This window comes from Sorex fumeus, unplaced genomic scaffold (genome assembly GCF_029834395.1).
Source record: "Sorex fumeus unplaced genomic scaffold, SorFum_2.1 ptg000123l, whole genome shotgun sequence".
Taxonomy (NCBI): domain Eukaryota; kingdom Metazoa; phylum Chordata; class Mammalia; order Eulipotyphla; family Soricidae; genus Sorex; species Sorex fumeus.
Window position 1 is genome coordinate 4,745,459 of NW_026606180.1, and position 27,543 is coordinate 4,773,001.

General features: G+C 44.4%; 1 protein-coding gene across 1 annotated transcript in view; it reads right to left on the reverse strand.

The window, feature by feature from the left end:
* Nucleotides 1-27,543, reverse strand: part of ZFAND3 (zinc finger AN1-type containing 3) — a 306,708-nt gene that overhangs the window by 24,732 nt on the left and 254,433 nt on the right. The window contains exon 5 of the mRNA XM_056137350.1: nt 3,301-3,477. Coding sequence (XP_055993325.1) covers nt 3,301-3,477 — 177 coding nt within the window. The remainder of the gene's footprint in view (nt 1-3,300; nt 3,478-27,543) is intronic.

Genomic DNA, 27,543 nt, shown 5'->3' on the forward strand with positions numbered 1-27,543 from the left:
TTAAAGGTTATCTAGTCACAACAAGGCAGAAGAGATTCATCTTCGAAATTCACCTCCTTACTGAAAGCCCAAGGAGGGTCTTGGCAATTAACAATTCCTATCACCTCTAGCTTGTTTCCTATGTGAGAAGGCTCAGAACTAGCCCTACAAATTGCTCTTTTGAAGATCAAAGGGAAGCTGAAAGTGACTGTGTGTGCTCTCCACAAGACTGTAATTTAATGGAGTTTTCAGAGGAGGCTTGCTGGCAGTGTTTGGATGACAGCCCTGAGGCGGAGGATTCAGGGGAGCTTGGCCACTCTTCCCTTTGGAGCATCTTCCCTGTCTTTAATTGGCACCTCATTAGAAATTAATGAAAATGACATCCTCTGTTCTTCCTGCTCTAGGCACTGAATGCTACAAAAAGGCCCATCACAATTCATAACACATTCAATTTATATAGCAATGGCTCTTAAGCATTATTTATGAGATGTGAATTTCTTGTCAGCAGTTAATAACCTGTACAGAGTGGAAGGGTAATGGGAAAAAAGATTGTGAACACATATACCTCCCTATATATGCACATATATTTTTAGGACTTTCTGCAGTGAAGCAGTGCTGTGAGTTCAAGCATCCCTCCTAAGTCTTCACTCTCAGCAGTAAATGTCTGTGCTTCCCTGCTCTAAAATCTCCAGGGCAGTTAAATGCCTCTTCCACACGCTGTGCATCCTAAGGACATAACTACACAGCTCAACTTTTCCTAGAGACACAGGCAGACTGGTAGAATGAACACGAGAGCTGTTTACCAAAGACAGTCCCCAGGCATATGCCCCCACTGCTCTCCTCCGTCTCTCGAGCCTCTGTCTGCTGACTCAGACGTTTTCCCAGGCACAGAGTGGTCTCTGACAACTCTCTGCTCTGTCGGGAACGCGACATCAGGAGGGAGCACGGAAAGTGCAGGACTTTCTTCTCCAGCAGAAAAATCAAATCTCTCCATAAGGAGCCCCTCAGAATCGTGCACAAGCCAAGCTGCGAGGCATCAATCGTTCTTAAACATCTGTAGCAAACCCAACAGGCACTTCGAAATTCAGTCTCCTCTCCAAGAGGTGAAGGGCAGAGCAGACCAATCTGCACTCTGCAGAGACTGCCAGGTTGGCTTCAGGTGAATCCTTTTTCCGCTGGGTGCTTAAGACCTCTAGAAAATTAGGCGGCTTGCATCAAGGCTGAAGGGTAAACTGAGAGCAGGGTAAGCACCTTTCTGTCTCTCAGCTCTGAATTGTGAATTCCCGCAGGCTGTCTGACAAGGAAGGAGATATTAGCCACTGCCAGCGGCAAGACAGCACTTTTGATGGACCAACTGCTTGATCCACGAGGACAAATCTCATGTAATACCCAGGATTCTGTTTCTTTTTAAGAAGGAAACAAGAATATAAGGTAGCAAAAAACCTGAAAATCCCATGAGTCTATTTTTGGAACAACCAATGGTCTATGCTACGAAGGCAAAGACGGAATGGCAGGAGCCTCCAGATGGTACAAGAGGGGCCCTCTGAGTCTCTGGAGTTACCTGAAGACCAAACAAGAATTTAGAAACCACAAATGAGTAGGCAAATACTGCACTGAACGGCAAAACTGGTGAGTTATCAAGCCAGAGTTCCCTGGTTAGCCAGGAGTGATTTCTTTACCGCACCCAGAATTAAAATGGCCTGGCAAGCTGATCACAAAATGAACGAGGCGCGAGACCCTGGGCTTCCTGGGTCGTGTCACATACAACTGACATCTGGAAACTCTGTGGAGGCCTCTGCTCCTCCCTGACCCTTCCTTCCCTGTCCCACATGCCTTTAGTAAGACAGCACTGCACACAGAGCTGGGGACCCCTGGGATGCCCATGCCGGCCCTCGTTTCTGAAGTGGAATATGTGTCTCTGATGCTTGCTACCACACACCAGAAAACACAACACACATACATGTAGTCACGGCGGAGTAAGAGTTCCAACTAAATTTCCACGAGAAGTTCCTCCTACTTTTCCGACTCTAGTGGGATAAACGAAAGCAGTAGTACAAGTCACTGCTTCAGAGATCTCTGCACCTGGACTGCACAACTAATGATTCCCATGGGACAGGAGGTTTCTCTGGAGGACGGGGTAAGAGGCGAGAGCCAGGCCTCAAAATCTGCCCGATGACAGGCTTGTCCCACAAACCAATTTGATAACAGTCTGCTTCAAAATCAGAAAATAAAGAGGGAGTAGAACACTCTTTAAGCCAGCCCAAATAATGCAGCAAAAGTTATCCCCCTATGTGACATGACATAGATGGTCACAGGAAGAGAACAGGCTGGTCTAAGTTTAGGTCTGCTGCTGACAGTCATGGTTTTAAAAAAGACCTTCCTGCGTGAGGATTCTAGCTGTTGCCACATTAGATGATGCAGACGAAAGGTTACTTTTGAGTTATCTCGAGGAGTCAGCTGTTAAATTACAGTTCAAATAATTAACACATTTCACAGGGAAGGAGAAGCTCCCAGGAGGGAGCAAGGCCCTCCGGGATTCCCTAAGAGCTAGAGCATGAGACCCCTCTGGTCCCGTAGTGCCGGGGGTTCTGCAGGCCACCACAGTCGCGCTCGGGCCAGCACTGCGTGCAAGGCAGGCATCTCAACCACTGGATGACGCTCAGTCCCCAATAAAACAACTTTGAAATGAAACGTTACAGGCGATGTGGATAGAGACATGGCTCAGTGTTTAAGAGCATGCATGAGACCTGGGTTCCATCGCTGGCACTGCCCAAAGCAAAAATTAAAGGACAGGAAGGAGAAAGGTTTCAGTTTACATGGTAAAAAGCTCATTCCAAATTACCTTCATATCTGAATTAATGATGCATCTTCCAGAACTTAAAAACATTCATTTCTAATCTGTTTTTAATCTGTGAGAGGAATGTGCAGCTGAAGCTGAACACTGCAACTCTGAAGAAATTAAGAGTTGTGTGGTGACTCTTCGACCCTGCCTATCTATGAAAAGAAATAAAGGCTGTTTTGAAGGATTCGTTTTGTTTTGTTTTGGGGTCATAGCTGGCCACGTTCAGGGACAACTCCAGGCTCTACACTCAGAAATGACACCTGCTGGTGCTCAGGGGACCATACTGGGTGCCGGCTGTGTGCCAGGCAAAAGCTGTGCTCGCTGTATTACCTCTCCGGCCCCTAAAGGAAGAATCTCCTTACCCTGCTATCGCAAGTCAGAGACCTATAGCTGGGCAGGAGACAACTCAGGAGAAAGAAGCACTGGGCATATTTTCCAGAGCTGTGCCAGGGTGGCAAGGACCCCGGGGACATGCTTACCACAGCGGCACGATCCCAGTTCCTGCTGCACCAGCTCCAGCTTGGTTTGGCACTGAAAGCACCGGCGGCGGCTCTTCTGTTTGGACCGGCTGGCTTCCTCGGGCCGCTCGGAGTTCTCGGAGTTCTCCAGTAGCCGTGGCCGTTTCACTGGCGAAGCCTCGTTCTCAGACTGTGAATCTAACCAAAACGACAAATTTGCAGGTCAGCGTGAGTGCTGGACCAGAGAGCAGCACCGATGGGCGTTCCTCTACGGACGACACCTAACTGGTATCTGGTTGCCCTCAATAAAGAAATTATCTCAACATTTCTTAATATCGCCATACAGGGGTCAGAGCAAATAGGACAGCGAGTAGGGCAGTTGTCTTGTACATGGCTGGCGCAGTTTGACCCCTAGTACCTTACTGGGTTCCTGGAGCCCTGCCAGGAATGATCTCTGAGCACAGAGCCAGAAGTAAGCCCCGGAATCCACTGGGTGTGGACAAAATGAACAAAACCCCCCAAGCCCAACCCCCTCCCCTCCGCCCCCCCCCCACACCCCTGCTGTGCCATCCTGTACCCCAAGCCAGTGTTAGGCAGGTGACCCATATTTTCTTAGTGAAGATACTCCTATTTCTTTTTTTTGGCTTTTTGGGTCACACCTGGCGATACTCAGGGGACCATATGGGATGCTGGGAATTGAACCCGGGTCAGCTGTGTGCAAGGCCAATGCCCTACCCGCTGTGCTATCGCTCCAGCCCCAGACACTCCTATTTCTTCTCAAGACAACCAGACACACAGGAATCACGTTCCACTGAAAAGCACTCCAACTTTATTCAGATGAAGGACTACGCTGGCAAGTACGCCATGCCCCGGTGCCCACTGGGGAGTGCCATAAAGCACTTGGTGCCACTGCTGTGCTGGGGCTGGTAGCAAGTGGGCAGGGAAGGGGAACAAGTCACATCGAGTATACTGCATCAGAACAAAATGCAAGGGCGTGCAGCCATAGGCAGGTGGCAAGCGACCCCTGCTTGACGGGGAGGCGGAGCAGCTGCGGGCGCCGGCCCTGGGAACGGTCACTGCTGCTTCCTGGGGGTGCACCTCTTGCCAGGCGCCTGTTTGTGCTGACCCCCCGCTGAAGGAGCACCTCCAAACGAGATCCAGTTTGCCACACCACCCCAGCACATCTCATCCTGCTGCTGCTGGAGGCTCTCAACCGGTCTCCCTGCTCAGCCTAGCTCTGTAACCATCAGCATGCCGACTCAAGGGGTCCTGCTAAAATTCATGAGAGAGGGGCCGGGAGAGAGCCCAGGCCTGCACCCAACCTGGCCTTCACAGCACTGCACTGCAGGAATGGTCCCTGGACGCTGAGCACCACACTGGACACCCACCCCACTTCCCTGCAAAGCCCTGGAGTCCTTCAGAAATGCCCATGCGGTCTGCTTCTCATCTTCCCTGCGGGCCTGCCCCTGGACCCCACGTCTCATCACCTTGTCATCCCTCCCTCAGGGTCTTTGCACTCTGCTTCCTGTGTCTGGAGCACTACTCAACCAGACCTCCGACCTCTAAAGTCTTCCCAAAAGTCATCCCATTGTGGCAGTATCTAGCACCGCCTTTCCTCCTCGCCTCTGTACACGATAATCTACTGCTCATGTTTAATTTTATCTTTTAATACTATTACCCTGGAACAGTGAATGTGTGAGGTTTCGGCCCAGTGGGCTCCCAGTATATTCCAAGGCAATAAGTGAACATCCCATTAAGGGGGGCCCAGGCCTGGGCCGCAGGACCAACTGAGGACAAGGAGTCGCCGGAGAGCATGAAGGTGGAAACCGTTCTGGAGCACAGGGAGGGGCACAAGCTTCGCCTGGCTGGCTCGCTGCATGCAGTTCCGTGCCTGTCACAATAAATGTTTCAGGATGGGATCACCCTCCCAGGAGGTCCTAATTTTCTATTTAAAGCAGCAAACTGCTGAATCTATCCAATGACGGCTGTTTGAACACCTTTCCCCAGCCTCCCTCTGTGTGAGGAAGAGGCTCTGCTTCACCGGAGAGCCTCTGCTGGCCTTGGGGGGGTGAACATACACCAGTTTGCTCAGAGCACTGCCTGTCTCCCTGGCCCCCACTCCCGGCTGCCCACTGACTTATGGAAAGTATACACCACTCTGCACAACTGTAAACTTCACTTTTTATCTCATTTAGTTCTTTCAGCCCTACATGACATTTCCCCCCAATACAAACCAACTAAACAAGGCCTCTGGTGAAAGCCATTGAAGGCAAGTTCAGCCCATTTTCCCAGCTCTGCTGAGCAAAGCTGTCCAAACCGTCAGTTCAAGACTGAGGCAACCAGACAGGCCAGACCCTCCCCACCTTCTATGAGCGCAACAAGCAACAATCTAAATGTAAATCATTACAAAGCAGCCAGCCAAGAGGAGCCCACCAGAAACGAGCTGCCCTGAGCCCCAGGGCTCTGTTTTCGCAGACTAGCAAGGGCGCCGTATGTATTAATAACACGGCTTAGGCCTTCCTCCTCCTCCTCTCCCTCCAGCAACTCCATAACTCTAGAGGTATTCACTCTGGTGAGTTCTTTCTAAGAAAGTCACTCCAAACCTGGAGCGGGGCAGAGCAAAGCAGCAGTGGTGGTGCCCTGAGCCTGGGGCCAATCAGACTCAGCCTCCCCACTCTCACCAGCTTCCAGGCAGGACTAGCTTGGGTCTAAGAGTGGAGAGCTGGTGTTCCCTATGAACCTGCTTTCTTGTGAGTCTGGCTCTAACTCGACCACACAGTACATGTATAGGATCCTCCCTCCCTCCCTCCTCCTTTCCCATTCCCATTTCTAAAGCAGATCTTTGATACAATGGAGAAGAACATTTAATTTCAGTGTGGCAATCTATCAGAGCTATGATATGTGAAGAAAATATTTAAAATGTGATTCCTAAGATTGGGAAACAGGATCATATTTATACAGATCACAGTCATCATTGGTCATCAAGTAAACCACTTGCTGGTGTCCCATAAGTCAGAAGGTTTATCTGGACAGATCTCTTCTAACTCCTCATATTTTTAGACCAGTGAATATTCAATAAAAACCAAGAAGTATGTCTGCATGGCCTCATGCTCAACCTTTCTTTCTTCATTTACATTACACGTAAAAATGACTGGGTCATTTGTTCTACAGGCAGGAGGCATAGGATATTCCTGAAATCATGGGTCGCTAGGCAGGCCTCGAAGCTGCTGGCAGCTCCTGGCTGCAATGCTTTGGTCACCTGAAAGGACACCACTCAGCCCCCTTCAGGGAGGGATTCCTCTGAGAGTCAATAAGCCGAAGAAGACATCATCTGTATATAGGAAAACGACCACGAGCAGCAGTTCCCCAAGACTGTACAGTGAGACAGAAAAAATGTCTGCCAACATGTATTTATTTTCAGACTCAAGAAACTGTTCTCAGACATTAAAAAATCTCGAGCATCTAAACTCTTCAATATGTCCACTTCCCTCTAACTCGTGACGGTTCCGTGTCCTCCAGTGCTCCCTACTACATGGATGGGAGGTCCTGGTGCAGGTCTGCTGAGGGATCGCTCTGTTCACCTCCCTCATCCGCTGGCACCTGGGAAGGTGACAGTGTGATACTAACTTCTCGGCGAAGCAAACCACTCTTTGACATTTCCTCACAAGTCAACTTAGTGTTTTAATTAGAAGCCACCGAAATAAATAGCAGTCTACAGGATCATCATCATGCCTGCGTGAGAAATTTACATCTCCTCTGTTAATTACTTAATGAAACTTTGTGCCATGGGGTGAGCTGCCTGAATAAGAGAAACAGATGTCCAGGGCAGGGATTCTCATTATATAATAATGAACTATATAATTCAACCGTTCAATCATAAATTTTATGTAAATCTAAAAAAAGACGGTAAGAAAGGGAAGCCCGGGACGGGATTCGGCAGCCTCACGCTGCCTCCTCACCCCCTGCGTCAGGCCCTCTAGCTCTACCCCAGGGGACCCGGCCCTGCACCCGTGCCACTCACACCAAGGGGCGCACGATTCTGCAGCCTTGCACGGCAGGACCCCACCCCATGCCCCGCTGGCCCCCCTTTATGTTCCCCTAACCTCTACACCTCAAACCACGTGGATGCCAGTGGGTGTGTGCGAAGAATCACTTCATGTACATCTTACGTTGGGGGTATATGCGGAGGGACATTCCTCGTTCACGAAGGCTACACTGACCCACATGTCAGCTACCTCAAGCGAGCAAGTAGCGGACAGTTATGGAGGGATACCGTTCAGTGTTGACTGAACAAAAGAAAACCTGAACAGCAGAGCAGCATTGGTGTTGTCTAGTTATAAACAATCTAACAGACCAAGTCATCAAGGAACTTGGGAATCTAAACTGCCACCACTATACCCACGCAACTAAAAAACAATGGGCACACTCAGGAAAAAGTGTACTCGCAGACAGGGACAGAAACCCAGGCAAGTTCCCAAGCCCACCAAAACTTTTTTTGTTGTTTTTTCTGTTTTACTTTATTATTTTTATTTTTTATTAATGAGACATCATGAGGCACAGTTGCAGACTTACAACTGTTTGTGCTTGGGTTTCAATTATACAATGATCAAATACCCATCCCTCCACCAGTGCCCATTTCCCACCACCACGGATCCCAGTATCCCTCCCACCCCCCATCCCTCCCACCCCGCCTCTGTGGCAGGGCATTCCCTTTTGTTCGCTCTCTCTTATTGGGTGTTCCCACCAAAACTCTTAATCCTGGTCAATGAGGCCCTAAAGCCAACTCGCTGCACTGGCAACAGAGAATAAGCAAGCACTTGCTAGTGAAACTAAGCAGTGGCTGATGAGAAAGCCAACCAACTTCAAGAAGAACTTAAATTTTTTTTAATCCTAATTTTTTAATTGAATCACCATGAGATACAGTTACACACACAGTTGTTCATGATCGGGTTTCAGTCACAGTCACAAAGTTCTCACACCAGTCCCTGCACCAGTGTACATTTCCCACCACCAATGTCCCCAGTTTCCCTCCCTCCTCCCCCACCTGTCTCTATGGCAGGAACTTTCATTCTTCTCTCTATCTGCCCCACTGCCTGGGCATTACAGTTTGCAGTACAGATACGGAAAGGTTGTCATGTATATCCCTTTACCTCCTTTCAGCACTCAGTCCTTGTCCAGAGGGATCATTTCCAACTATTAGAGTCACAGTGTTAAAGAGTAACTTTTTCAGATGAGATTACATACTAATGGAAATGAAGGCACTAAAGAACACACTAGCAAGACCTAGTAACAAATTCTCACAGGGAAGAATCATTTAGACCAACTTGAAGACAAAATACAGGCCAGCAGTGACAGAGAAGTTGAAACGGAAAAGATGAATGAAAAAATGGAAGAAAATGTAAGGTATTTAATGTACAAAGACAGGAAGAATAATCTCTGAATTATAGAAATATCAGAAAGTGTGAAAAAAGGAAAATGGGAAAAGTGGTGGGAGAGAGAAGAGCTGAGAAACCCCCTCCCCCCAACTCTCTTTAGAGGCAGCTGCACAGATTCAAGGAGCCAGGAGAGTACCAAGCAAAACAGACACCAGCAGAACAACATTAAGACACAAAGACACAAAATGGCAAAACCAAAGAGAGAGACAAACTTCTTAAAGCAGTAAGAGAAGAAAACCCTTAAATATAAGGGAAATAATGTAAGAATCACAACAGCTCTCCCTTACAAAATAGTACAAGCAAAAGAGTGGATGACATATTCAAATTACTTAATGAAAGAAACTTTTAACCTAGAGTCCGCTAGCCAGCAAAGCTCTTTGAGATGGGAAGACAGGATTCTCGGACAAACAAGAGCTGGTGACATTTGTGATAACTAAACTAATCCTGAATGAACTGCTGAAAGGCCACTTATTAATATAACCAACTCTAGAAGTCACAGCCCTAATCGGTAAAATGGCAACACAGTCCTTTATATCAGCAAAATCCCTGAATAGCAATGGATCAAACTTTCCCATCAAAAGACTCGATGGAATACTATGCAGCTGTCAGGAGAGATGAAGTTATGAACTTTGTTATAAATGGACAGACATGGAGAGAATCATGCAAGGTGAAATGAGTCAGAAAGAGAGGGACAGACATAGAAGGACTGCACTCTTTGTGGAGAATAAAACAGCGTAACATGAGGCTGACACCTAAGGATAGTAGATACACAGGACAGATAGATTGCTCCATAGCTGGAAGTCCACCTCATGAGCAAAGGGAAGAAGACAGCTGGAATAGAGAAGGGATTGCTAAGAAAAAGATGGCTGGAGGAACTGGTCGGGATGGGAGATGTGTACAGAAAGTGGATAAAGGACCAAACATGATAACCTCTCAGGGTCTGTATTGTAAACCATAATGCCCCAAAGTAGAGATTATGGGGAATCATGTCTGACATGGAGGCAGGGGGAGGGTGGGAAAGGGGCATACACTGGGGATATTGGTGATGAGGAATGTGCACTGGTGGAGGGATGGGTGTTTAATCATTGTGTGATTGTAACCCAAACTTGAAAGCTTGTAACTATCTCATAGTGATTCAATAAAATTAAAAAAAAAAAAAAGACACAGAATGGCAGCCTGGAGCATGAAACAAAATTCACTGATTTGCTTTTACTGGAAACACATCTAAAAATAAAGGATAGACACAAGTTCAATAATTAAAAGGATGGAAAATAATTATACAAGCCAATGTGGGGGGGGGGGGGAAGCTGGGACAACTGTATCAGACCAAATTACATTCAATCTATAGAAAAAAATTAGTCACAGATAGACACTACTTATTGATCAAGGGAACAACAGACCAAGAGAGACTAACACTAATCAACATATATGCACCAAACGTCTGGTCAGCAAAGTTTGAAAGGCTTTTGCTCACAAACCTAGAGAAACACATCATGGAAACAGTAGTAGCGGAGACTTCAATACCCCACTGTCAACACTGGATAGGTCCACTAGACGGGATATTAGTAAAGACACAAGAACCCGAAATGAGGAACTAGAAGAGCCGGAACTAACGGGATCTGTACAGGGTCCTCCATCCCCCAAAATCTGAATACATGCTCTTTTCTAGTGCACCTGGAACACTCTTCAGGATAGATCACATTTTGGGACCTGAGTCTAACTTATATCAATTCACAAACATAAGAATCAGACCAAGCATCCACAATGCCGTGGAGACAGGAATAAACCATAAGAAGAAGATGGGGAGAAACTAACACCTGGAGACTGAACAACATGCTGCTATATAACAGCTGGATCAAAGAGGAAATCAAGGAAGAAATAAAAAGATTCCTTGAGAAAAAAAAAAGAGGTTTGGAGGATCTTCCCAGGAGGGGAGATGCATGTCGAAAGTAGACTATGGACTGAACATGTTTGCCACTCAATGCCTCTTTTGCAGACCACAACACCCAAAAGGAGAGAGAGAACACAGGGGATTGCCCTGCCACAGAGACAGGGGGGATGGGGGGATGGGGGTGGGAGGGATATTATCCATGGTGGTGGAAAATGGGCACTGGTGGAGGGATGGGTATCTGATCATTGTATAATTGAAACCAAAGCACAAAAAATTGTAAATCTACAACTGTAAAAAAAAATAAAATAAAGGGAAAAAATTAAAAAAAAAAAGATTCCTTGAGACTGATGATGATGAAGAAACAAGTTGCCAAAACCTATGGTTCACAGCAAAAGCAGTACTTAGGGGGAAACTCAGCAACACAGACCTACGTAAGGAAAGAGGAGTAAAATAAAGTCAACACCCTAATCGCACTTTAAATGTATGGAAAATCATCAACAAATGAATCCAAAGATGAGCAAAGAAAAGAAATGCAAAAACGAGAGCAGAAATCAATACAGAAACCAAGGAAGCAATACAAAGGATCAATGAAACCAGGAGCTGTTTCTTTGACAGAATAAACAAGATAGACAAATCAACAGCTAGACTCACAAGAACAAAAAAGAAAGTCCTCAAACAAATCAGATCAAACACAAAAGTGGAGAAATTATGACAGAATCCCCCGAAATCCACAACATCATCATGAGAACTTACTATGAACAACCACTCTATTAAGATGGAGAACCTAAAAGAAATGGACAGTTCCTGGAAAAATGGAATCCCCCAAAACTGAATGAGGAGGAAGTAGAAAGCCTGAACAGGCCAACCACAAGATAAGGAAATTGAAACAGTGAATAAGAATCTCAAAAAAATTCAAAGTCCTGGTCCAGATGGGTTTACAGGTGACTTTGATCAAGTCTTCAGAGATTTACTTACTGTCAGTGATCCTTAAGCTTTCCCAAAATACTGAATAAACAGGAATCCTTCCTAACACCATCTATGAAGCTAACATTACAGTGATACCCAAGGCTGGTGAGGATATACCTAATTAATAATAATAATAAAATAAAATTTCAAACCAATTTCCTTGATGAACATCAATGCAAAAATCCCCAACAAAGATTTTAAAATCATTAACAACCATGATCCAGACTTACAAATGAATTTTGGAAGAGAGAAACACGCTCTAGAGATGTCTCCCCACTCCATGCCAGGCTGATCTTATCCAGGCACTTCCACCCATCTCCCTGTACTTCCGATTTCCTAGCAGTCACACTCACACTCACAAAATGCCTCTGGGCACCACTTAAGCTCATTAATGGCCATGATTCAGAGACCCACAAATGAATCTTGGAAGAGGGCAACAAGCTGCAGAGATGCTTTCAGAGACCAAAGTCACCATCCAGTTAAAAAAAAAATTAACTCCAGAGGGCTGGAGCGACAGCACAGCAGGTAGGGCATTTGCCTTGCACGTGGCTGACCCAGGTTCGACGGCCAGCATCCAATATGGTCCCCTGAGCACCACCAGGAGTAATTCCTGAGTCCAGAGCCAGGAATAACCCCTGAACATCACTGGGTGTGACCCAAAAGGAAAAGATAAAATAAAATAACTCCAGTTCTAGCATCATATGAAAAAATAGATAATTTTAGGAGCATGCAGCCACAAAGGTGGTCGTGCGACATCTCATACAATCATGCTACTGATACAAGAGTAGCACACCACATTTGATGGGGTGTAAGGCAGAAGATAACCAATCTTGATCATATATATACCTATGTATGATATATCTTCACTCAAACTCTTACAACATGTTAATACAGGGGCTGAATAGCTCCAAGATGAGATAAAACAATTTTCACACACTTTCCTCTAAGGAAACCTCTTTGGATCATTTTCAGTCAATTATTCATAACAAGCAATATAAAATAAATTATTTAGCATCTGCCTTTGGGGCAGGCTTAGGTGGTGGTGGGAAAGTTTCATGGCGTCAGGATTGATGTTGAAATATTGAATGCAATCAATTACTGTGAACAACTCTCTGAAAATAAAAATTTAAAAAAATCCCCAACAAAATTTTAGCAAAAATTCAACAGCACATCCAAAAAGAAAAAAAAAACCCAAACAAAAACAAAAAAAAATCCATGATCATGTGGAATTCAACCCAGGGATGCAAGGATGGTTCAAGATATGAAAATCAATTAGCATAATACCCCACATCAAAAAAGGACAGATAAAAACCATATGATCATATCAACTGATGCAGAGAAAGCTTTCAACAAGGTCCATCACCAATTTATGATGAAAAAAATCAACAAACCAGATGAAACAGGGTGGAAGGAACCTTCCTCAAATTACTAACAGCTACCTAGAAAAAGCCCATAGCTAATGTTACTGTTAGTATGAAAACTAAAAGTATTCCCTAAGATCAAGGACAAGACAAGGCTGTTCACTGTCCTTACTCTTATTCAACACTGTATCAGAAGTCTTGGCAACAGCAATAAGGTAAGAATGGGAAATCAAAGGGATTAAAAACAGGAAAAGAGGAAGTCAAATTACCTCTATCTGCAGATCGCATGATGTACATTGAAGACCCTATCGAGTGTACTCAAAAACTCCTAGAAACAATAAAGCAATAAAGCCAAGGGGCCGAGTACAAAGTCAATATACAAACACTGGTTGCATTTCTATGTACAAATAGTCAGTGGAGAAAGCAATAGAAAAGTCTACTCCATTTAAAATGTTTCCAAAAACATCAAGTACCTAGAATCAACTTAACAAAAGATGTGAGAGACCTATACCCTGAACACTTCAAAACACTCAAGAAAGAAACTGAAGGTCCTAGGAAATGGAAAAACATTCCACGCTCATGGATCGGAAGAAGCAACACTGTTAAAATAACCATCTTTGCTACACCAATATATAGATTCAATGCAATCCTTATCCAATCTCAGACAACATTCAAGGAGTTAGAATTATAGTTTGTGGAACAATAAAAGACCCAGCATAGCCAAACCCATACTGAAAAAACAAGAAACTGGAAGACATCTCACTATCTAGCTTGAATCTATACTATAAAGCCATAGTAATCAAAACCGCATGATGCTGGAATAAAGACAGACTGACCAATGAGTCAGAACAGAACATCCAAGGATAAACTCTCAGATCAGCTATTTCTGGACAAAGTAGCTGAGAGAAAGAAACGGAACAAAGACAAGTCTTTTCAGTAAATGGTGATGGGAGAATTGGATAACCACATGCAAGAAATTAAAGCTGGATTCATATCTCACACCATACACAAAAGTCAACACGAAGTGAAGCAAAGAACTTGAGATCAGTGCATTGATCTATAAAGCACACTGAGGGAAATATAGGCAGAACACTCTAAGACCTAGAGTCTTCAAAGAAATAATGCCAGTCGCAAAGGCTACAGAGTCACGACATCAAACTTAAAAAGTTTCTGTGCGGCAAAAGAAACACTGTTAAAACTAAATGACAACATTCTTATGACATTAGATAGTAAGTTGATATCTAAGATCTATAAATACTCCCAAAGATCAACAACAACAACAAAACAACAACAAACATATAAAAGCTCCGTCAAAAAATGGTGAGAAGAAATGGACCAATACTTCTCTGAGGAAGACCAATGATGGAAGAGACACATAAAAAATGTTCACCATCACTTATTTTTAGGGAAATCCAAACCAAGACCACAATGAGCTATCCTCACACACAGTGAGAATGGCACATATTAAAAAAAAACCCAAAAAACGAAAAAACTGGGAACCGCCTCTGTTGGCAGTGACTGTGGTGAAAAAAAGAACTCTCATCCACTGATGGTGGGAATATTATCTGGTCCAACCCTATGCAAAACAGTAGGTAGGGTACACAGTAAACTCAGAAATGAGCTTCGCATGACCCAGCAATTCCACTTCTGCTAGTCCCGTAACAGAAAAACACTCATTCAAAAGAACGTATGCACAACACTATGCACTGCAGCACTTGAAGCAATAGCGAAGATTTGGAGTCAACCTCGATGTCCACGAACAGCTCAGTGGGTCATGAAGATGTCGTATATATACACAATGGAACACTACACAGCTGTAAGGAATGATGGAATTGTGCAATTTGTGGCAACATGAATAGAGCTGGAAGACCTCACGTTAGATGAAGTCAGCCGGAAGAAGGATGCACACAGGATGCTATCGCTTATACATGGTATTTAGAATAACTCGACGAGGGAATGCACGGTTTTAAAGGGAAAGCCCTGATCGAACTTGGTCCTAGAGTATGGGGAGGAGAAGGAAAGAAAGCATGGAGGGAAGCAGAGAGGAGACAGAGTGGGAACAGGTGCCAGAGCCCAGAAGTCAGGTAATAAAGGTGGTCTGAAAAGACGATAGAGCCAAATATCCAAGCCACAGTCAACAACCTGAAATCAAGAGTCCCAAACTTTAACAGCCAAACTTAGGAAGGGGCCTGTCGAGAGGGCGGGCTGGAGGGTGGGGGGACACTGTGGAGGGGAGCGGACACTGGCCGTGGGATCGGTGCTACAATATTTTATGTGTGCAACTCAACTGTGAACAACTTTGTACATCACAGAACTTTAATAAAAAACATTAAAAAAGGACTATAAGATCCAAATATGGTAACATCAAAGGAATCCACATTTATTTTCCAATTCGAATTAACTGACCTTTGGCAGGAACAGAAAACATCTAATAGACTACTTGGATCAGCCGAACTTTGAGTGAGGGTTAAATATGGAGAAAAGGGGAACAGAAATAATTCTTACGTGCAGCTTTACCTGTCAGAAGAAAGAAATCTGTGCAAGGAGCATCTCGCTAGCAGCAGGAGGAGCTGAGTGCAAGCTGGAACGCCCCACCCCGGAGTTAGGCAAGAGTCACTTCTCATTAAGGCGCTTCATAAAAGGCCAACAAAGCATATTTTTCCAGTACGTTTTTCTCGAGAACATAATCTGGTCTGTATAGTTACCCACATCAGAGATACGACACTCCCAGAAGCGTCAGTTCTCTGTATTCCCTAGCCCTCCATCTCTGCCAATTTCAAGCGAATGAGAAAGGAATCACATCGAATCTTCTAGTCAGAGGAAAGTCTAATCAAAAACACGTGACCGAGAGAGGAAAATCATAAGAGTGCCCTGCCTCTCAGCTTCCTAGGTTTCCCAGTGTAACTAAATGCTTAATTTTTGAAAGAGAAACAAGTCATGATTTAGAAAGCATTATTTTCTCAAGAGAGAAACGGCAACTGTACTTTCCAAGCCAATCACAAGAAGGGGTGGCAAGACTTTCAATTTAGAAGCGTGGTTTAAATGGAAGGCTGACTGGAGCCAATAACAGAACTCGTTTGAAAATTGTTTGGTCTCTGACAGAAATTCACATTTGTGCCTTGCTGTCACTGTTCGTGTCTTTATTACTCGTGCTCTCTCCTGAAAATTTCCAAATAAATTGCGTCAGGCCTGTCGAAGTTGAATTCCCATCTCTTGTATCCTCCCACCCTGTGTGGCTGGCGGCACAGATTCGCTGCGGGCTGCAGACTCTGACTACGCCTGTGGCATCCCAGCCAGGAGCCCAGGTCTCTCTGCAAGCCACACTCGATGCTTCAGAACAGAAGACTGGGAGAAGGGGCAACAGAGAGAAGGAAGCGTCTTCAACTCCCGCCCTTCACTTCTGAGAAGGAACGAGGACTCTGTTTCATCTCAGCCTCTGTGACAGCTTTTGAGGTGTTCAATCAGTTTTTTTAGAACCTCTCAGTCTCCTGACAGATTGACATTTATGATCCCAGCAGTCTGTGCAAACACCAGGAAGAGCAGTAATTAATGAACCTTACACATCACTGCTGTCTTTCCTGCCACCATTTTGAAAAGGAGCTGAAGCTACTAAACCTGTGTCCGTGAAAAATACGTTCTCGTTGGAAAAAGTGATTAAAAAAACTTAGAAAAAGATGTTTTAGGGGGCGGAGAAATAGTATGGCGGGAAAGGTGCTTGCCTTGTACACGGCCAACCTGGGCTTCGTCCCTGGCAGCCTCATATATTGTCCCCCGCGCCCCCACCCCGAGCCATCTCTGCAGATGTGGACCCAACACCAAAAAGAAGCAAACAAAAATCACTGACAACATAAAATAAAACAAAACAAGTCCCCTTCGTCAATCTGTTTTTTTGTTTTATAGGTATTTTTTGTGGTTATTATTATTTTTTTACATGCTTTGCTTTTAGAAATTATGCAGGAATTTTATTAATTCTTTCCTGGAATTTCACTCAGTGTACCATGAAAGACTTCAGAAGAGAAAACTCTCCAATTATCCATTGTTTTCTCCACTTTATTCACCTGGGATTTCCCCTCCTTTCATATCTTCTTAATGGCTTTAGAACATTTTTAAATAACACACCTGTTAAGAGGCCAGAGAAAATGGACAGAGAAAGAAATTTGAGTTTTTGGAAGATGTGGATTATTAAAATTTTTGTGGTGAAGACCACACCACAAAAATTTTGATTTTCATTTGATGTGCGTTATGGAAATAAATCTACTAGAAATACACCTAGCATGGCATGTCTTAGATCATTAACTCTTATTTTGGCTTTTGGTTTTTGAGCCACAGCCAGAGTGCTCAGGGCTTACTCTTGGCTCAGCGCTCAGGGATCAGTGCTCCTGGAAGGGCCCAGGAGACCATACAGGTTGCTGGTGATTGAAGTCAGGTCGGCTGTGTGCAATGTCGCTCTGCCCCCTTTAACTGTTTTAATGGCCAGTTGTTTTCCAACTGCGAGAGAGCACTAGTCTGAAGGCATTAATCGGTCTTCTGCCTTCCCCCTTTCCAGCTGGTTATCTGCTCTGGCTCTCTAGTGTAGAGACAGCCAAAGGGTTCCTTCCTAGCACAACTTGCAGAGAGAAAACACACCCTGATTCTTCCTCCCTAATGGGACACAGACTAGCAGACCCGGTGGTTGATCAGAACAGAGCTGCAGCTCCAGAGAGCGCCTGCCACTCCGGGGTCTTGGCCCCCCTCTCCATCCTGGAATCAGATGCCTTCCTAGGCATCATTAGCCCCATCTGATTCTGTCCCTGTGCAGCTACTTCTGTAGGGGCTTTTAAAGAAGAGCTTAAAGAGCAGCAAAAAAATAGCTGGAAGGTATGTGTCAGGGTAATACGTATCTTTTATTCACATGTCTCAAAGGCATGCCTGAAAGATTTGGGTCTGATTTCTTGGCTCCACAGCCCATCTTTCCTCTGACTCCGTCTGGACAGGAAGCTGGAAGCTGATCTGGTGGCACACCTTGACAGCATATTATGGACTCATCAGAGGCTCAAGTTGGAAAAGTTAGCAGACCATGGGGAGAACAGCTCTCCATGGAATAAAATAATCTGGAATAAAATCAAGAACCAGAGTCTAATAGTTCTAATGGAAGTTTCCCCCTGAATCGGTTTGCTTTCATTCTAATCTGTGTGCCTTTTCTTTCACACAGGGACGGGCTTCCTGAATGAGGCTGCTCAGTAGGAGTGCAGAAGAAAGGACATTCTTGCTTAGTTTCCAACTTCAGGGGCAAGTACTCAGTCTTCACCCAACTTATTATTTCAAAAGTCAACTTTTCAGATACAGAAAAGCTCAAAGACTAGTATAAGCAACACCCAGTGTTCACTGCATTCCGATTCAATCACTGTTCATCTGACACAGTTTGATCTAGTCCTACAACACTTACGCTGCTGCCCAACAATCTGACATTAAGTTGCATGCATCAAAATACTCCATGAAGAACTTAGTTCTATACTAAGTTCCTCACCACACGGTGAGTTACTTTTCCTCTCTTCTACCTTCCAATAAACTTTTCTGCTTTCTAAACCCCCCCCCCCCCAAAAAAAAAACCTTCATAAAGAGAGCGGGAGACAGTAAAAGGGTTATGGCAGTCCAGGGGCTAAGGGTCGTACCTTGCATGAGTCTGACCCTACCTGGATCCCTCACACGCATGGCCCCCAAACACCACTGGGAGCAACTCCTAATCACTGCTGGTACGAGCTAACTACCCCCATCCCCAAACACTCCACACAAAACACATCCACTGATAAGGGAATTGTTCTTACATGGCCAAAATGTCACCTCAACCCTTCAGTGCATATTTAAATCGCTCCATGATCAACAATATGCCCCTCTACCCTTTTCTTCCTTTTGTTCATTCCTTCTTATTTTCAATGTCATTATATAACTTCTAAGAAAAGACAACTTAAATTGTACATCTCTTCCATTCTGTAATCAGATACAGAAATCAAAACTTCAGGCAAGCACCTGAGAAATCCACACGGTTGCAGGGATGGCACAGGTGAGAAAGGGCCATTCATTCGAACCCCGGTCCTCCTGTGCCTGGCAGCGCGAGAAGGCAAGCTCTCCCAACCACCTCTACTGCATCCCTGCTGCAACCAGGAGATTAAGACACAGTTCATCTGTGCTTTGGCAAGAAACGGAAGCTCAGAACATTGGGAAGTAAGCTAGCTACTCATTGTAGTATGTGATTTCTGTGATGGCATTCCCTGTGACTAAACGTGGTTCCAGAAACTGAAAGCATTTGTCCAACTACCTCCTTTACAGTAACCAGTCCTCCCCTGCAGACTGAGTTTACAGCTGTTACTGTTACACTAAGACCCTGTCATTTCATTAACCACTCAGCTTTCCAAAATTACTCCTTATTTTATATTTCTCTGGTTGGGAATCAAATCCAGAGACCCATATATAGAAGGTATGTGCTATAGCGTTGAGCCATATTCCCAGCACTAATTACTTACTTAAACCTAAAGAAAAATTGCACCAGATTGAAAAAAAAGGGCAAAAAGTTTAGGAAGTTTATGTCAAAAATAACCACAATCTCATTAAGGATCATAATGTATCATAAGTGTCATAATTAAGATCATACTTCTCTGATCTGCTTTAAATAGGCTTCTAGTTTCTTAGCCTTTTCATTCAGAGTCATGACAGTATCACTTCGTTTTCCTTAAGTGCTCACTGTCTGGTCAAGCCAGAACTGTGTATGGCAGGATCTTTCCCACCAAGGAGGCCACAACCAGAAGGTGTGTACCTGAACACACCGAGAGCAGAGTGATATGGTACAGAATATTATGGACACGAAATGTAGAACCGAAAAACTCTGCTGGTGGTGAATAAAATGTTGAAAAAGTAAAGATCAGAAAAGGTAACTGAGTTTAAGAACAACGCTGCATGCAGCATGACTTTCTCAAGCTCACATCTGTCATTTCCCACATTATTTCCTGTGAGGCCTGTTTATGAGAACACAATTTGTAGGTAAGTTAGAATCCATCTAACTTCTCTATACCAAAACTCATATGAAATTGGGGTGCAGGGTTCGGCCACATCCCCATGGAGCTGGGTGCCTGACTGATGGCCAGCTGCATGCAGGGCAAGCACCTTAACCTCTGCAATTTCTCCCCAGCCCCTTCTCATTAATTTTTAAGTGAGTTCATGGATTGGGAGCAAAAGTATTCGAAGAACACTGGCCAGTGTTTTGTTTTAGAAATAAAGCTGTTTATCTCTCTTCTTTAGACCCAACTGGTTGATCAACATAAATGTCTGAACCTCTCACTAAAATGTCCCCAGTTAGGCTGCTTTCCTTTGTGTCTGCACAAATATGGGATTTTTAAAAATACATACTTTAAAAAGCATTTCTTTCTTCCCTTCTCCCTCCCCTCCTTTCTGGGGGCTGTTGGACACATCTGGTTGTGGCTCTTTCATTGTGAGGCCTGCACAGGCGTGTGCTGGCAACATCCACTGGGGACTGCAACCTGACAACAGGACTACACACTTTGGTTATAGTGCTCACCAGGGGTAACAGTTTTTAGCTGTGATGTGAGCAAGCACAGTGCATTGTGGAATTGTGTAGGGATCAGCCAGGTCTCATGCTTATAGAGAAGCACTGTGCCACAGAGCTCTTCCCAGGCCTTCAGTCATTCTTTTTTTATTTATTTTTGAGGGATGGGGTTGTGCCAAGGATGGAGCCTCACACATGTAAGCACGAAACTCTATTACTGAGCCGTGTTCCAGGGTTCACTTATATGTTTTAAATGGCAATTTCTACCAGGCAAGCACATTTTAAAAAATTAACTGAAGTATTCCAAGGTGACTGTCAGTTCATGTAGTTATGTAAAAAAAGAAACAACAGAGAAATTCCACATATTCTTTTTTTACTCAGTTGCCATTTTCCCCAAATAGCAGCAATTTTACAAAATTTCAGTATACACTGTCGGAATATTATTCCGCTACAAGTTAGGATACTGCTGTCACCACAAAGATCCCTCACGCCATCTCCTCTCCCTATGGGCCACTTGTTGACCCCTGGGGAAGCTGCTGTTCATTCCCATTACTGTCAAGAAAACTACGTAGGAATGTTCGTATATGTATATGCTCACATGCAGACCATCTTCTGCTGAAGGCCACTCATTACAGTGGGTGAACATGAAAGGAGAGATTCCTTAAGTTAAAATGTAAATTTCAACTTAAGTTTCTCCTATTATCCAAAACGAGAACACGCCTATTTGGCATGGTTTGGCAGATTATTTTTCTGGTCTAGGAATACTGAAAATTAAACCCACGAACATTAAAGGTAACAATGTTCCCATCCCATGCCCAGGAACCGGGTTGGAGTGATAGCACAGCGGTTAGGGCATTTGTCTTGCATGCAGCCGACTTTGCCGACCCGAGTTCGATTCCTCCGCCCCTCTCGGAGAGCCCGGCAAGCTACCGAGAGTATCTCCCCCTCACAGCAAAGCCTGGCAAGCTATCCGTGACGTATTCGATATGCCAAACACGGTAACGAGAAGTCTCACAATGGAGATGTCCCTGGGCCCCTCTCGAGCAAATTGATGAACAATGGGAGGACAGTGCTACAGTGCCCAGGAAACAGCCTACCAAATTACAGGAAGCAGCCAGTAGAAACACACTACTTGCCGCTATCAGGGGACCTGTGCAGTACCTACTAACGCAAAGCACTTACTCTGTACTGCCACTTTCCAAATGCTTTTACATATATTAACTCATTTAGTGCCTTTTTTAAAAAACAAGACTACGAGGCACGTACTATTGTAACCCCAACTTGAAAACGAGAAAACACAGAGGTGCCACATAGGCCTGAGGGGCGTGGCCTAGAGCCCTATGTTCTCCTGACCTCCAGGATCTGCTTCACTCTTCCAGAAAGAGCACCGAGCACGACGGCGGGTTGTGCCACTTCCTTTCTATATAGAAGATCCACCTTCTTCTGATGTCAAGTCGAGTAGGCAGACGCGGGTCCAAGTGAGGGGGAAGAAAACAAACACCTTTTCCTGTTCCACTTAAGACTTTTCTCTTTCAAATACGATGGTGCAATTTCTCTAAGCTGCATCTCTGCTGAAGTGACTTAGATCTTGGGGGTGGGGAGTTGGGTGGCACTTGGGAGCTCCTTGGGGGCTACTCCCAGGTCATGGTCATTATGTTATTAAAAACAGCTATCTGCAGGGGACTAAAGTCCTTGCCTTGAACACAGCTGATGCCGGTTCAATCCCTGGCATCACATGTAGTCTCTTAAGTTTCTCCAGGAGTGATTTCTGAGCATAATCACATATGGCCCAAATTCCCTCCTCTGAAATCAGTTTTAAGTCAAAAACAAGCCACTGTCTATAAAAGTTCATTTACTGATTATCTGTAGCGATTTTTTGGAGTTGATTACCAAAAGAAAAAAAGTTTATCCCAATAGCAAAAGAAAAAAATTTCCCCAACAGCAAAATAAAAAAAAAGTCAGTTATTTTCATTTGAAATTTTACTTGTTTTAAGGGTCAGAAAAGGTAAAACATGACTTCTCACCTTTACCTGAGCCCCCAAGGCAGAAATCAACCCTCTTTTTCTCAACACCCCGGTAGCTCATATACCAGCCCCTTAAAAAAGGCACAGGTGAGGGTGGGTACCCATAAACTACCCGGGTTCCCCTGGGAAACGGCAGTCACCATTCCTGCTTGTTAAATGCCAGGGCGAGTGCACCATTCGCAGTGTCACTGGATCCCACAAAGGGCCGTCTGGTCAGCAGGCCCTGCCGGACCAGCAGCACGCAGCTGGCCTTTGCAGCTGCACTGGCTGGCCACCACTCCTTGTCTCAGCCTCTCCATCAGCAAGAGCCATCCCGCCTGCCCAACTAAACCCTCTTCTTCTCCCCATAGATTTTTCAGTTACTCACCGTAACTGACAAATTACACTCAACAGATAAGCTTTCCTTTTTATAACTTGATAGGGTATTTTGGAGTTCAAAAACATCACAATGCATTGATTTTTTAAAAAAGATTACATTTACAGCACCAGGAGAGTACAGAATAAGGTAGCACTATTAAAGCGAGACAAATCAGGGCGAGTGGCAAGGTTGAGAAGCCTGAAAGGGAGGCCTACTTCTCAGAAACTGTGCGCGAGTCTCTTAATTTGTTCCTTATCATAAACGATGGCCATGAAGGTTCTGAATAACACAGTGCTCAGAGTATTCTGGATGAGCTTCTCCTGAAAGACCAGGACCTGGAGAACTAGCACAGCTGGGCGGACGCTTGTCTTGCGGACCTGTTTGCTCCCCGGCACCCAGTCGGTCCCCTGAACGCGTCGGGAATGACCTCTCAGCACAGAGCCAGGAGTAAGCCCCAAGTACTGCCAGGTGTGACCCGAAAACAAAAACAGTATTAAATAAAAATTAAGATCTGCTACATTTTCTTGCTTTTCTTTGACCTTGGAGGTGGGGGTGGGGGTGGGGACATGAGGAGGAGCCCAGGGCTTAAGATGGGTCTGTGCTAGGGAGACCCTGGCAGCGTGACAGAGGCAGAAAAGGATGAGAGACAAGCTCCCGACCCACTGTATTGACTTGGAGGTGCCAAGCCAGGTTTTACCTTCATCGACCCATGGAAAGAAAAATCTAAAAGAATCCATGAAATGTCTATATACACACACATTAATTTTCGTGTAACTATAACAGGCAAAGAATATAGATATGAGTTAGGAATAATGTGGCATTAATTCCATTTAAATGACTTGTTAGAAACATATACAGAGACCAGGGGTAGGGAACAGTTTTTCCACCAAGGGCCGTTTGGATATTCACATCCCTTGGAAGCCATGCAGTACAGGTGGGCAGGCTGCGAGCAGCCAAGAGAAGCATCATATCTGTCCTAGCATGGACAAGGGCCAGCCCACAGCACTCCGTGGGCTTTAGACAACCCGCAGCCAGGTGGGCCCCACCCCTGCACAGACAGAAAGTTAAATATTTCCAGGCAAATCATCTAACTCTATGAAGCTCAACGACTTTCCCTGTGGGCATTTAAAATTTTCCAATTAATGTCCTTATGTGACTTACAATCCAAGGCTAAAGGGGCAGGGTCAGAATCAACTAAATTCAGTACTCTCTCTACTGGTGCGCCACAACAGAAGTTCTAATGACGACCCTGATAACCCAAGTATCTTTGCAACGGGCCCAGTTCCTACGATGACGACCTACAGAGAGCCGCTGTGACCCCGTGCTGTGCTCCCAGTTTAATGAAAGGGTGGGGGTAAAAGTGTGAACATTTATTTGCTATTCAGAAAATTCAGCCTGAATGCATAAATAAGTAGATGCTAAAATTAAATAGCTGATTTGTTTTTAAACTATTTTTGTTTCTAATTTAGCATCAGCTTAATTCAGTTTCTTTACCTACTACTTAAGTTTCTTCCACTCAAAATCGACTCTTTTAACTCATTACAAAGCAATCCTTCATTCTATAAACAAATTTGCTGAGCCCCATTTTGAACTCTTTCTGCTGTAAGGCTAACTGAACCTGAAGTTAAAGCCGAATACAGAAGGACTAAGTGTGCCAGAGAAAGACTTGCCTTCTCTGCCCAAACCACACCCTGTTTGTCTGAATGAAACCATCAGATATTTTTTACTAGGGGCTTTATAGATGTTGCTGTGGGTTCTATCAGGAGTGTACAGGACTGAAGAAAGCTGAATTAAGAAAGAAGGCGTAAAATCATCTCATTTGCAAAACGAGCTGCTGAAAAGCCAGATACAAGTTCTGCGAAGATGATTATTAGAGTAGCTAGTGTTCCGCTGACCCCTTCCTCAAAACGCTGGGACCACCGTGCAGGATAAGTGGTTGTGGCAGGTCACCAGCAGCCAGGGCAGGCCCAGGCTTCGCCGGGCTGGCAGTGAGATTCATCTCATCTCCAAGTACACCTGAGTGACCGGGCACAGGCTTTGCATGTCACGCTTAGTCTACTCCTCCTCGAATCTCAAGAATGACCCGTTTCTATAACTGTATCAATTACAGCGAACGTTTTAGCAGGAAGGATAATCACCAAGATTTTAAGATGTGATTTTCATCTTCTAGAAATGGATTCATCAACAGGAGCCAATGAAGAAGTGGCCGAGTCCTTCTCCACGGCAGGTGCCGTCGGCTAACGGCAGAGTGCCCCGGTGAAGGCCGCCATCCTACGGGGCCACAAGTGCCCACAAGTGCCGCCCAGCCCAACTTGACATGCTGCTTTCTCATCCGAGCGGTAATGTGCTGTCTTTAGGGAAGATTTGTTCAACTTCTAGAATATGGCAAGTCTAAGTTTCTGTATAATGGCACGAGGCAAAATAAGCCCAAACAGAAGAACACTGTTCAAGGACCTGCTTTCCTCCACTCTCATCCTGTTTACAGATGCAGTGTCGGAGAAGGCATCTGATGATACTGAGGACATATTTACTACATATTGTTTCCCAAGTAAATACTGGCCCACATTTTATGTAAAAGTCTGAAAGACTATCTATCTTGATTGTCTTGCTAAGAATACAGTCTTGCTGAGGAAATATCCACCCCCCCCATACACACACACATATATACATGTTCATTTGCTAATGCAACAACAACAACAAAAATAACACAATCTGAACTAAATGCTCTACTTTCTTGTTTGTATATGTATACCTCTAAATAAGTTTTGAAAGGGTGGATGGATGTGGGAAATAAAAAGCAGGTAACTAATTCCCCTGTCCATTGAGCTAATAGAGATGTGGTTTATTTAAAATTCTGAGTTGTGGTTCTGCTATTTGGGAATGACTTTCCGAAACTCTGTGGGTGGATACTGGTAATGAAACAGAGAATTCAGAACGGCAGGGAACATAAAACCAAATAAGCATTTATAGCAGAATATGTGTATACACTAAAAATAATTATACATATGAAGTGGGAGGCTGGTTAACAGAGCCCACAGAGGCTCTCGGATGTTCAGATAAGTAATCACAAACTGAAGCCCCCAGACAAAGATGCTTCCAATGTTAAACCAGCTGATTTTTAATCATCAGGAAATGGATTTTTTGGCTAAAATCTCTCTCGTGTTGTTGGCTTAAGTGCAACAGTCACAAAAAAGCTATCAAGCCTCTGTGGTTCTTAATCCTCCGTGATTTTCCTCAGAAAGAGGAATTACAGAAGAACACAGGATTATTTCCTGAATATTCATTTTTGGAAGGCAGGCTTCTGACATTTCTATAAGAACTACTTCCCACCAACATATACCTTGCTTCTCCTTTAAAATAAAGCCTAGGAACAAAACCAAGCTTAATAAAAAGGATTTTGTTTTTCCCAGTCCTGTGGTCCCATTGTCGTGGATGGAGTCTTTCCCGCCATTTGTCACTCAATCCTCACCTGTTCCAACACATGCTGCTAACTTCACCAATTGCCAATTCTTTTTCATGCTCATACTCAAATCTGCTTGGTTTGGGGGCCTCAACAGCAGTTTCTGATTTCATCTATTTTTATTCTCAGCAGGCTGAGTTATACCTTTATATATGTATACCTTTAAGTAAGTTCTTTCTCACTTTCTTCTCTACTCTCAAGATTTTCCCCTCCACTACCCTTTCATTTGAATCACCAGGTATTTCCTGTCCACAGGGAACAGATTTCTATAATATACTGCGCACTTATCAGATGCTTTGCTAGGCACTTTAATTGAAGGGAGTGTGGAAGAACCCACCAAGCAGCAGTGCTCAGGCCCCGGGGTGCTAGGGATCCCCCAAGGCAACCAGTGATGTGGGGGCGGGCTGGGCGGGTGCTAGAATTGAGGATGCATACAAGGTGCATCCTCACCCGTTACTTTCCCCCTAGCCCTTATTTGGTTAGTTACTTTACATGTGTTTCTTATTTTCCTCACAACAACTCTATGGCTGGAACTATTATTATTCATGCAATCACAGACACTTCGGCAAAGAGCAAAGTAAGTTTATAACTGATTAACGTGAAAGAAGATATTACTATATAATAACTATTATTTACAAGTGAGGAAAGGATGCTATGAAAAGGAAGCCTTGAGAACAAGCTGATTAAAACAATGATGACTCAATGATAATCGAAAGAAGAGTTGGCAGGTAAGAGAATCACTCAGTAACAGGAAGAAATTGAGAGAAAGATGAACAACTTAAAAGGAGGAGTTCCGCCTCTGGCAACTTTTTGAGCTCCTTAACGGCCATGATCCCAGAGGCACACAAACGAATCTTGGAACCCAGTGGCTTTTGGCAGAAATCCCTCTAGACTTAATTATTAAAATAGCAGAATTCCAAAATTGTGCGGCCGTTATATGCTCTTCATAATCAGTAGAAAACAAATTATCTAATGATGCCTTCTTGGCAGGTCTGATTGTTGGGGGAAAATTCCAAATAATAATGGTGGGTCTTTTATTGAAATATTGAATGTAATCAAAGTAGAGAGAGGGTCAAGTGGAAATCATCTGCCACACAAGCAGGGGGAGGGGTAGGATGGGGGGAAATAGTGGGGTTCTTGGTGGTAGAAAATGTGCACTGGTGAAGGGAGGGGTGTTTGATCATTGTATGACCGAGACTTAAACCCAAAAGCTTTGTAACTGTTCTCACGGT